The 12581-nt window shown below is 36.8% G+C and overlaps 1 protein-coding gene and 2 long non-coding RNA genes across 3 annotated transcripts; 2 read left to right on the top strand and 1 right to left on the bottom strand.

The window, feature by feature from the left end:
- Positions 1-4214: 4214 nt before the first annotated feature.
- On the top strand, positions 4215-4773 carry LOC130954831 (uncharacterized). Its single transcript, XR_009076429.1, has 3 exons — positions 4215-4342; positions 4543-4620; positions 4708-4773. It is a non-coding gene; the product is annotated as an uncharacterized LOC130954831 (long non-coding RNA).
- Positions 4774-5267: 494 nt separating this feature from the next.
- LOC130954307 (uncharacterized) lies at positions 5268-5961 on the top strand. Its single transcript, XR_009076248.1, has 3 exons — positions 5268-5425; positions 5653-5718; positions 5802-5961. It is a non-coding gene; the product is annotated as an uncharacterized LOC130954307 (long non-coding RNA).
- A 2452-nt stretch (positions 5962-8413) lies between these two features.
- Positions 8414-10622, bottom strand: LOC130957748 (protein FAR-RED IMPAIRED RESPONSE 1-like). Its single transcript, XM_057884594.1, has 4 exons — positions 10197-10622; positions 9640-10043; positions 8985-9550; positions 8414-8530 (listed from the first exon to the last, which is right to left on the bottom strand). The coding sequence occupies exons 1-4, from the start codon at positions 10574-10576 to the stop codon at positions 8414-8416; spliced, it is 1467 nt and encodes a 488-aa protein (XP_057740577.1). The 5' UTR covers positions 10577-10622.
- Positions 10623-12581: the final 1959 nt, after the last annotated feature.

The raw sequence follows: 12581 nt of genomic DNA, 5'->3' as shown, positions 1-12581 counted from the left end.
GATATAACTTCTTTTTCTCATATTCTTTTTTTTTGTAAGAAAATAATAGAATTAGGATAATTGATTTTTTATCCAATATTATCATATCTAACTAGAGTGAGACCCGCGCAATGCGCGGAGAAGTAGATTATTTATACTATATAGTATATTTTAATAAATGTTATATTAAAAATATTTTAGATAATATATTATAAATAGATTTTGAATTTATTTATTTTTAAAAAAGACATAAGTTATTTATATTAGAGTTATATAAAACTGTAATTTTTTTTTTATTTTTCGATTTGCATTAATGGCTATTCTTTGTCTTTTCTGCGATTTTTTTGTTTGTAAATAATTAAAAGAATAAATGAATGAGAATGAAAAACATATAAAATATTACATTAAATTTAAAAAAAATTTTACAATTAGTATGAGAGATTAAGAAATGAAGAGTAGTAAGAATCTTAATATGTATAAGTTGTAGAATTTGAATATTTGTAACTGAAATTTTTTATAATTATTATTATTATAACACTTTTAATGTATGTTTATTGCATTTAATTAGTACTTGATGTTTCAATTGAATTATAATAAATAAGAGTTTTTTGTTTTAATTTTTTTAAAACATTTTATTAAATAGTGATTGGTTGATTTTTATCTTTTGTACTAACTTGAAGTGGAAGGTAAATTGGCACTCCTCTTTGACCGAAGATATTGCTTTATATCCTCATCCTTGCTTGTCTAAATTGGATACATCTTGTGTTTCTACATTTTCAAAATAGGCATCAAAATCACCTTATGAATCAATTTACAATAAAATAAGGAAGGTGCAATAAAAATTATGTTAAACAAACCAAGCTGCATCATTATATGTTGGAGGCACATATCGTCTGGTCTTCCTTTTTTTTTGACAGGATTGCTCAACAGAACAAAATATGTTATAAGACTCTTTTTGTACTAACCTGAAGTGGAAGCTAAATTGGCACTCCTCTTTGATCGAAGATATTGCTTTCTCCTCATCCTTACTTGTCTAAATTGGATAGATCTAAGTGTTTTAAATAATTGTGTTTTTACATTTTCAAAATAGACATCAAAATCACCTTATGAATCAATTTACAATAAAATAAAAAAGGTGCAATAAAAATTATGTTAAACAAACCAAGTTGCTCTCCGCCTCTTTAATCTAACAATTTTGGGTATTAACTATTCCCATCTGTCATTACCACTGCAAATCCTTCTACAACAAAGAAAATAAGACTATTCCTTTCTTTGAAAGGATTGTTCTTCGCCTCTTTAATCTAGCAATTTTGGGAATTAACTATTCCCATCTGTCATTACTACTGCAAATCCTTCTACAACAAAGAGAATAAGACATGGTCAAAGAATGATAAAAAAAAGAGGAACACATAAATGTAAATTATGGAAGCACATTAATTTTGGTTGTGACTGTTAGACAGAACCGTTTAAAAAAGAGGAATACATAAACCTGTGCTACTTGCATATTATTTATAACAAATAAATAGGGCTATTGAAAATGATATTGAACAACAGAATGAGAAGAGTAAACGGCAAAGTTGAAAATCTTTAGGAAAATATTTGGCACGAATTTTCTACGTTGGCGGCGTCGAATAGTGACGTTGGTCTGAGACCCAGAATCGAGCTCCGGCAGGAAATCGCAACCAGGAGGAATGGAGTTTGCTCTGGTTTCTGTAATTTATGCAATGCGACTCCGTCGGGGATGGATATTGCGATGGACAATTTGTTTCGATGAAAAAACAATGGCTCATGGGATCGGAAGTGGATGGAGGAAATAGGATCTTGGTACGGAAGAGGTGCCAAGAGGAAGAGGATTTCAAAAAGTATGAGAAAGGTAATAAGCTTTTTGGTTTTCAGAGCTTTTTGGAAAAAGTTAAGTTGTAGGTTTGTTTTTTGTGTTTTTTTTTATTTGAAAATAAAAATTGATTTGGCAAGATTTGAGTGGTGGATTATAAAATTTTGCCAAGTAAACGATAGTGCTGACATGGCGTAAGTAGAAGAAGAGAAATAACTTAGAAGTAATGTGAGTAAACCTATGTACCTACTTTTATATATTAAGAATAGATTGAATGCTTTTCAAAAATGAATAGCATGAACTTTGAGTATCTAACCGTTATGTTTAGTAACATAATACCATTCGATTAGTTAACATAATATCATTTTCATCTAACTTTTATCCGCTGATAAACACAAATGTTTTTCAGTTATTCATTTTCAATTTTCCCATAAATATCCTGCAATAATAAATCCAACAACCTATTATTTTATTATATAAAGTATTTTTTATAAACTTTTGTATTAATAATAAATAATACATATTATTTGAATCGGGCCTGCTACACATACAAGCATACAAGCAACTAAGTTGGCCCAGCCCAAACACGAAACACGCGCACGAAAGAGAGATAAGATGCCGCGTCCAAATCACGCGCTCAGCATTCGAACGGTTACGTATGGGAGACTCTTCCACTTCTTCCACTTCTTCCATTTCTCAAGGCACTTTCAAATCAACGAAACCTTCTCATTTTCGAGCGAAGATCAACTTTCAAAATATAGAAATCGTAGTACGAAAACTGCATCAAAACACCATCAACCTCTCTGTGAAGAAGAATCTGAAGAAAAAACAAACCAAGAATACTCAACGTAAGTGTATTAAAATACTGTATATTTTACTTTTCTTCTACGTCGTTCTGATAGGGTTTACTGTTACTGTTGCTTCTTTGTTATACGTCGTTCTTCTGAGTTATACGTCGTTCTTCTTAGTTCTACGTCGTTCTAAGTTCTCCTGCTATTTTTGTTGATTTTTGGGGGTTTATTCCGTATATTCGGGGGTGTAAACTGCTTAACCTTGTAATGTGGCTTTATATTGAAGCATGGCTGAGTGATATCTGTCTGATATCTATATGGATGTATCTGAATAATATCTATGGGTGTATGTCACTGTAATCAATGGGTGTATCTTGTTTGAGATCTTTGGGTGTATCTCACTGTTATGAATGGGTGTATCTTGCGAATATCTGGCTGTCTTGACTCATATATATGGGTGTATCTTACTGTTATCAATGGGTGTATCTTAGTTGTTATCAATGGGTGTATCTGAGTCATATATATATGGGTGTATATTACTGATGTCTTTGGGTGTATTTTTAGTTTCAGAGAAAATGGCAGCAAGAAACCAAACCAAAGACCTCAAATGTGCCACACATCTCCTGAATGATAAGTTCAGAAACATGACTGAGGAGAAGAAGGCGATTGTGAGGGATCTTGGATTCGGTGGGTTGATGCACATCCCACCACTGAGGGTGGATCACCAACTCTTGAGAGAGTTGGCAAAAAACTTCAAACTTGGGGAGAACAAACTGAGGACAGGATATGGTTCTTTCCATATAACCCCGAAAAAAATAGGTGATGCGCTTGGCATCAATGCAACAGGTAATTAGCTCAAAATTATAGATGTATATTAAGTTGTTGCTTGGGTGTATATTAACCTGATGCTTGGGTGTATCTGAACTGACTTGGTTGCTTTGTTGTTTTCCTTTTTGTAGGAGATCTCTTTCCTGAGAAAGTTGACTACAAGAAACTTTCTGAATCTGACAAAATAATTTATAAAAGATTCCAGGGTAAGACCCTCAAAAGTCTTACCGATGAAATGATGGAAATCGGCGTTGGCAACGAAGAGGAACGCCTGATGTTCAAGAGGATATTCATCCTCTACATACAGATGGCGTTCCTTTTGCCAACGACGATAAACAAAATATTGCCGGTGCACCTGGTCCCGATTTTTGAGATGGAGGGCATAGAGGAGAGAAACTGGGGGGGGCATGTCTTGACCTTCATGATCAGGGGCATAACAGACTACCAGGAGAAGAAGAAGAAGGCAATCAATGGCTGCCTCTTCGCCCTGATGATAATCTACTTTCACCTTTCAAAAAACAAACGCAACAACAGGGGTGAAAGACCACCAAAGCCATGGATTGCCAACTGGACTAAGGAGCAGTTGGTGAAAAGAATGAATGAAGAGAGAGAGGAAACTTTGGTGAGTAATCATAATAAGTTAGTGTACTTTATTTACCCTAATGGTGCTAACTAAAATATCTCATGTTTCAGGGGATTCTGAATTTGGCAGAGACAAAAGAAAAAATGAGAAAAAAAGAAAAAAAAACAAAAAGAACAGGAAATAAAAAAAACAAAAAAAAAGGAAGGCGAGCTCAACATCGTCTTCGGAGACAGAAACTACCGAGAGTGACACTTCTACCTCTGAGTCTGAGGCTCAAGAAGACTCGGAGGATTCGGGAATTAAACACCCCGGCAAAAAGGGGAAAAAGTAAGTACCATACTTGGGTGTAATTTCTTTATAGGGTTTGGGTGTATTTTGCTTGTCCACGTTGGGTGTATGTAGCTTATTAAGCAGGGTGTGTTTCTTTTGCTGGGTTGGGTGTATATTGTATACTCAGTTGGGTGTGTCTCATGAATTCAATTGGGTGTATTTTTAGTATGTTCTAAATGATGATTGTTTGCCTGCAGAATGGACTCAAGAAAAAGAAAGCAGAGGGAAGAGGAGTCGGATTCTGATTCAGAATCTGAATCTGAACCAAGTGACGAGTAATGTCCTGAAATTATTACTCCTTTCTTTTGGCTTCGTTATAAAGATTTCGTGTATTAACTGAAGCGTCTGTTATTGACTTATAGGAGCGAAGAATCATTGCCTGCGGAGAAGGAGAAGAAAAAGAAAGAAACAAAAACAACTCCAAAAGAGTAAGCACTTCTTTGGATAAAATTCTGTAATAAAATTAATTTTTTATTTCTGATTGGTACTGTTTTTTTTTTCCACCCAGAACACCACAAAAAAAGAAAAAAGTAGTTGTGGAGGATTCACCTCCTGAAGAAGATCAATACTTTGACGGGTACAGTACCTCGTAAGCTATACTATGGTCTATCATCATAATTATTTTTGTTAACGTCTTATTTTATGAATGTAGTGAGACATATGAAATATCGAGTGACGAACTCAATGAATGGCTAGGGGAAAACGTTCGTAAATCTGCTGCAGAGGGGTATGTCTTGCTGTGCTGTGTATTTGAGATTTTGGTGTCTTTTGTTTGCTAATAATTGTATCTTGTTTCGCAGGGACAACCAGCCTGACCTGGGATCGACAGAAGATCGCTATGTGTCCTCTGAAACGTAAGAAGCTTTATTATTTAATAAAATCTTGTTATGTATTCTGTGAAACAATATGGGTGTATTCTGTGCATCAAGTTGGGTGTATCTTGTTCACTAAGTTGGATGTATATTTGTTTTGAATAACATGAAATCTGTTTAGACTACCGGCTGTCAACTTGGGAAGTGATGATACTTCCTCTCAAAGACGCACAGAACAGAGTAGTGTAACCCTGCCGTCTCAGAGCATGTAATTTCTCTTTCAAATAACCGTTACTTTTCTTCTTCTAATAACTTCTACTTCTAATTCTGTATATATTTTTTTTAGAAAAAAAAGCCCTTTATTATTTTATTCAAGAAAAAAAAGGCAGCAAAAAAAAGCAAAAACTGCAACTATGTAAGTTCTCAAAAAACAAAGCCCGTCTTCTTTTTGAATTGTTCGGGTGTATTTGTTGACCTTCTTTGCATGTATTTTAGGTTGACTCCGGACGATTCGAATATGATGGTTGTTAGGGAACAAACGCCGTCGGAAGCGCTTGCAATGTGAGATATGCAAGAATATTTCAACCTTATAACCTTAATATTTTCAAATATGTTGTTAACCTTTCATTTTTATTCTTGTTTAGAGTCCCGATCCAATTTTTTGTGCCGCCATCCCAGCAAACAACCACTGACGCAGATTCCGAACCAACCCCTATGCTACAGATTGAAGGGGCTAGAGAAACGTAAGAAAATAGTATTGGGTGTATATTTGCTTAATGTTTGGGTGTATATTTGCTAAGAGTTTGGGTGTATACTCTTCCTGATCGATTTTGTGCAACTGTGCAGCACTCTTGAAACCCCCAAACAACATCAAGAAACAACACCCAAGCTTCCCCCAGCTCCAACAAAAATGTAAGTTAATTAGACTAGAATCAATCCTTGCTTGTCATCCGTATATTCTTATTCTTACTCTCATTCTTATACATACTGATGCAGTCATCCAGACGCCGAGGACGCTGCTGCCCTGTTGATGATGGCACGGACAGCAAGCTATGTTCCTAAAACAGATCTGCCGATGCCATCATTCAGCCTCGGATTGACAGATTCAAGCCAGGAGGGGGTCGACGCAGGAGACAGAAAGGGAAAAATCTCCAGAAACTGCAACTATACTGGAACAATTGGACAGTTTGGTCCAAAAGTTAGCAAAGGGAAAAGACGAAAGTCCGCAAATTCGGAGGGAGACTGGGGGAGAAAGTTCTGCTAAGTTTGAAACACCGGGGGGAACAAATCAAATTCCGGATGATATGAAAGAAAAGTGCTACATCTGGGGGACGAGACTGAAGGAGGATGCAAAGGGCGATACTAACGAGTTTGAGGAGATATGCACTGTGACTGGCCAAGGAGAGTACATTTTGATGAGAACGCACCTTGCATCCCTCCAGGCAAACAGTGATATAGAATGTCAGGTAATTTTAGACTAACATTAATGTTTTTACACCAAAGTCAACTGCAATGGTTATTAATTTAAAATTGATTTCTAGGTTGTATCTGCCATCTGCCTCATCCTAAACCAGAAAAAGGAAAAGAGGTTTCATGCACAAATATACTGTCTCCCCCCAGATATTGTGGTAAGTGTTACTTCTACGAACTTTGGGTGTATTTTATGCATTGGTTTGGGTGTATTTTTTTAGCTTAGATTGGGTGTAAGTTGTTTATGTTCATGTTTTCATTTCTTGTATTGCAATTCTTGCAGAGCATGGCACTTTCTGATCACCCAAAGGGGGAATTCATATCTCCGAAAACGAACAGAGAATTCAGGGTGGAAGCCTACCCCAATTTCATTCCCTTCATAGATAGGAAAAAATTAAGTTCGCATCCATATGTAAGTTTTTGTTTCGTAAATTTGTTAGTACGCTTATTTACTTATATGCCAAGTAAAATAACAGACTGTTGAAATGTGGCAATCTTTCAGATTTTTGCTCCTGTTTGCCACTCGGGACATTGGTGGTTATGGCTGATAAATACAAGAACGCGGAAATGTCAAATACTTGACCCGCTGCACAAAAAAGCTCCAAGCCATGAGAGAAAGGACATTAATAAATTCACTGTAAGTTCCCTCTGTCTTCTTTACTTTAATAGATACGTCTGTTTTGAAAGTTGAGTTGGGTGTATATTCTATATTCAATTGGGTGTATATTCCATATTCAATTGGGTGTATATTCCATATTAAGTTGGGTGTGTCTTGTCAATTGACTCGGGTGTATTACTGACTTGTTTTGGTATTTAAGGGATATGTATTTTCGAGATTGATAGCATATGCCGGCGGGAAACCTCTCGAGAAAGGCGAAAAGGAGAAGGAAATTAAAGCCCCATATGTTAAAATTTCAGGCCAAAAAACAAGGTATAGATTTGTGACTCTGAACCTTAAACTTTCCTAAATGAGATTTGTAATTTATTTTCTTCGTTTTCAGCTATGACTGCGCTATTTACGTAATGAAGTGGCTTGAGTTAATAGAGCCAGAAAACATTAAAAAGGGGAAGTATGAATGGGATAACTGGACACAGGTAACTGTCTTTAGAAGTATATAACTCTGTATTACTTTACTGAATTAATATTTCTGTTTAAACATAACATACTTTTTTATTGTAGGAGGAGGTGGACCACTACAGAGTGGAATATGCTTCCCGGATACTATTTAGTGAGTTGAATAGACAGAGAGATCAGGCAATTAGAGAGAGTAGTGCTATAAGGCTGTCGAAGCCATCCTCTGTATTATTGAGTCCGTTCTGTCAGATTAATTCTGAGGATATAGAAACTGGGTAGTTTGTAAATTGAACAAATGATGTAAATGTTTGCCATTCAATTTATTCAATGTATATTTTTTCCCATAGTTAAACTATCTGTGCTAATAAACTGTCTGTGATGTATTTAAAAACTGTATTACAGGTGGTAAAACATAAAGCAAAAAATCAAGGCATACGCATATTATAAATTGTTACACCCAACGCTAGTCTAATAATACACCCGAGGTTGAGTAATAATATACACCCAATTGTCTGTGCAGTATTCAAAATGAATGAATTACAACTACTAAAATATGAAAAAAAAAAACATCAACTGAAAAATACGCCCATAACCTGTGAATTTTTACAGCTTTTGTTCTATATGTATCTATATATGTGTCTATATGTAAATTGTCTATTAACAAAAATACACCCAAAGGTAACAGGGATTTTACACCCATACTCCCTATAACTATACACCCAAAGAGTTATCCCCTGCTGCTGGTACCCTGAACTGATAATTTATAACTTGTCCCTGGTATTGGCTGCTACTTGAATGCGCCGCTGATGCAGCATCAAACAGGTTTATCTGAATATAACACTCACGCATTAGCTAAACAATTAACTAGAAAAATAAACTCAATCGCCACAGATTTAAAGAACATCACATTTACCTCGCTTAAAACTTTTGTCTTCTTCTTCTTTGTGGCATTTGCAATCTGTTTCTCCAGCTTTGAACCTAGCCTGTTTTTTGGACGTCCTCTTGTTCGAATCCTTGGCGGGCTTTGAAGCTCGTTAACGGATTCCAAGTTGGCGTCTTCGTGGGATAAAGAAGATGTCCCCTTCCTTTTGGCTTTTACTGCTTCCATCTCAGCCATGACGTTGTTGTACGCACGGTGCAGAATTGCAGTCAGCTCCTCTGATTCGGAGGCAAATTCGCAAATATTTTGCGAACGGAAAACAAGTTGGTCGAACCTCTTGCTTCTTGGCTCAATTAGTGGCTCGTCGTGGCTGCTCTTGATGTGTGTGTGTTGCCTCTTTACCTTCTTGCTCCATCGTTCCAGTATGTACCTAGGGGACACTTGGCTTACTTGTTCGAAGCTTAACACGCTTAGTGCGTGACGGCACAGTATCCCTCTCGACTCGAATAATAAACATTGGCATTTTACCTCGGCTGCAACTGAGTCGTAGGTAACCGCGAACTTGTCCAATATTGAGCTGGAAACTTGTTCTCCAACTTCGTATACTGAATAGCCTAGAGCAGAATTCTTTAATCTGGTGATGCAATTCGCCTTTCCTCTGAATTGGGCTTGGACTTCCCTAAACTTTGCTTGGGTGTACGCATCTTGAAACTGAGTTTCGATGGGGGATTTGGTTGCACATGGTATGACCGTATGAAAATCTGCAGCATCTGATTCTCTCTCTGCTTGCTCCCTGCTTCCGAGGCAATTATCGTACTGTTTGACGAACTGAATGAGCGAGCTGTTACGGGTGATGTACTTGTTAAAAAATGAATGCATGCTCTCGCTCCTTTGTGTGCTTCTCATCCCTGCCCAGAAGTGGTGGTCCAGATAGATAGGAACCCATATGTGACGGTCTTCGTACAGATCTGCATAATACACCCAAACACACACTGTAAAATACACCCGAGAGACAGTACAATTTACACCTCTGCTGCAGAATTTAAAAACACATTACCTGAGAGCCACTTGTTGTCCGCAAGACCAAAATTCACCAGAAAATCGTTCCAATTCCTATCGAATGAGTCTTTGCTGTGAGAGTTCCAAACAACATGGCTCATTTGTTGTTCGACATCGGCGTGTGCCTTGTACCCGTTTAATTTGCTTGGAATCTTCTTCATGATGTGCCAAATACACCAGCGGTGAACTGTTGTTGGCATACAGGCCTCTAAAGCCCTTTTCATTGATGCGCACTGATCGGTGAGAAACCCTTTCGGAGCGTTTCCTCCCATGCAACGAAGCCAGCATTGAAATAACCATTTGAATGATTCAATTTCTTCGTTCTTCATCAAAGAGCATCCGAGAAGTGTTGACTGGCCGTGGTGATTCACCCCGACAAAAGAACCACAGACCAAATTATACCTGAAACGAAGTGCCATGGTCCAGAATGCAAAATCATTAGGTACACCCCAACAAATGCTTATAATACACCCAATGACACGGCCAATATACACCTCTGCTGCGGATTAGTAAAAATAAATTAATTTAGCATCATAAAAAGGGACAGTTTGTTACCTGTTTGTATTGTAGGTGGTGTCGAATGAAATGACGTCTCCGAAATACTCACAGGCCGCTCTGCTTCTTGCGTCGGCCCAAAAGGCCAGCTTAATCGATTGATCCTCCTCGAGTTGGAGCTCGAAAAAGAAATTCGGATTCTTCTCTTTCATCCTTAACAAATATTTCCCGAATTCCTTTGCATCTTCTTGTTCGGAAACATTCCGCACTTCCCTGGTAATGTAATTCCTCACGTCCTTTTCGATGAAATTTAACTCGCGGTGACCCCCGGCAGCCGCAACAAATGATTGGTAGGTTTTGCTTGGTCTGATACCGGCCTCGTCGTTATTCTCTATCGTACGACGAATGGACATGCTTAGTTCCCTGTGCTGTTTGAGCATCTCTGCTTTGCTTGGACAGCAGGGGTGTGAATGATCCAGCACAACCTTTGAAATGATCCAAGCACCGACATCCTTCAATGTGTGTATATAAATTCTTGCAGGACAGTTTAAACCGGCTGTTGGATTGGTCTTCTCGGTTGGAGATATTTTAGATTTCCATTTTCCCTCTCTGCTACATGTAATCAGTTGATTCTTAATCTCGTTTCCCTTCCTATTTGTGCACCGAACTCTTGTAGAGAAACCTGCAGCCTTGGCGTAGTTCCTGTAAAATTTTCCGGCATCTTCAAGGGTCCTAAAGGTCATTCCGACCTTCGGAACAAGCTCGTCATCAACAACAGAGAGAGGCTGCACAATAAACCGTGTCAGAACTGTGAATACACCCATAGATATGATACAAAATACACCCAATCATGTCTTATATGATACACCCGAACCGAAACAACTCAACTACAGAATGACCATTAAAGCCATAAACTGTGAATACACAGACTGCAGAATACACCATCTCAAAAACTAAAAACACACAATCATGTCTGATATAATACATATAATACAACTGAACAACAACAACTCAATTAAAAATAACAAAAAACCAGTAAAGTGTATATACACCCACACTAATAGCTAAAATATACCCAAAGAAGAGATTGATCTACACCCGAGCGTCTGCTATAAATTCCAGATAATTAAACAATGTTCAGCAATTTTTAAACTACACAATGCTATACAAATTACTGTAAATCAAACCTCAGGAACTTCGTTAGATTCAAATTCATAATCCACATCGCCTGGATTCAGCGCAGAATCTGAGCTTGAAGGATCCATTATCTTCAAAACGAGTTCGAACTTTGATTTCAGAAAACAACAAATCAACAGAGAAAACGAAGCTCGAGTTGCAGAGAGAGAAAAACAGAACGTAAACGAAGAACATACCAGTGAGAAAAGAAGAGGAAAAGATCGATGGAGAAGAATGAGCGAAAACGCGCGAGAAGAAGAACAACCAAATCTCAAAATAACGAAAACGAAGAAGGAAACAAATATTTTAAATTTGGAAGTTAGATATACGCGGCATATTATATAGCGCGTGTGATCAACGTAGCTAGAGGAGCGAGTATTTTAAATTTATTATTTAATAAACTTGTAAAGCATACAAGCCCTAATGGCTTGTATGCAGAGCTTTTCCGTATTTGAATTCATATTATTATGATAGATTTACTAAAGGACGTGGATCCCATAAGCACCATCACTTAAAAAATGCACTTTCTTTCTGCTAACAGAATTTTTAAAAATATAATTGCACATATACATATGAGAGTTTAGAAAGAAAAATTGCCCTTTGGCCTCCTTGAAGAATTAGGTAATCATATAATGGTCTTAAACTATTAATTGTTCCACTAGCAATAAACGGGATAAGGTAAGATATGAGTTTAATCAGAATCAGGGACGGCATAAACAAACAACTCTATTCATAAGTACTTAATCTGATTCAATTCAGTCAAATAAGATTGTCAATTCAATCCACTATTAAAACAAAAAATACATTAGGAATGAGTGTCGAATCAAGAACCTTTCATTCATATGAAAAACTAATAATACTTTTATTTATATAAAAATCAAATCTGTTTAAGGATATATAAATACCAAATATGTTTAGTGATATATAAATACTAAATTTATTTATATAAAAATACTCTCTATTCTCTAACATTTAAGAAGATGTCAAACAGCGTTTGAATGCTTATAATCCGGATTTAAATGCTTATAATCCGGATTTAAATGCTCGAGAGAGTTCGAATTGATTGTGGGATGTGGCATCTTCTAGATTCTACTCAACTAGGAGTGGGTACAGTTGGCTAGCCAAAAGAAAGTTTGACTAGAATGAGCATGATAATTGATTGTGACTATGACGACTGCATATTTTTTAGAAGTACAAGATCTTGATTTGACTCAGTCTTCATAATGTTATTCGTACGGCAGAGTTTCGTTTGGGTCGTGGCTTATCTTT

This window comes from Arachis stenosperma, chromosome 10 (genome assembly GCF_014773155.1).
Source record: "Arachis stenosperma cultivar V10309 chromosome 10, arast.V10309.gnm1.PFL2, whole genome shotgun sequence".
Classification (NCBI taxonomy): Eukaryota; Viridiplantae; Streptophyta; class Magnoliopsida; order Fabales; family Fabaceae; genus Arachis; species Arachis stenosperma.
This window is presented reverse-complemented; position numbering and strand designations above follow the sequence as displayed.

Bases quoted from the DNA above. Each gene is read 5' to 3' on its own strand.
- LOC130957748 (XM_057884594.1), bottom strand. From the start codon at position 10,576: ATGCTCAAACAGCACAGGGAACTAAGCATGTCCATTCGTCGTACGATA. The intron at 10,044-10,196 runs GTAACAAACTGT...ACTTCGTTTCAG, and splicing joins ACCACCTACAATACAAACAG to GTATAATTTGGTCTGTGGTT. The intron at 9,551-9,639 runs GTAATGTGTTTT...TGTATTATGCAG, and splicing joins GGACAACAAGTGGCTCTCAG to ATCTGTACGAAGACCGTCAC.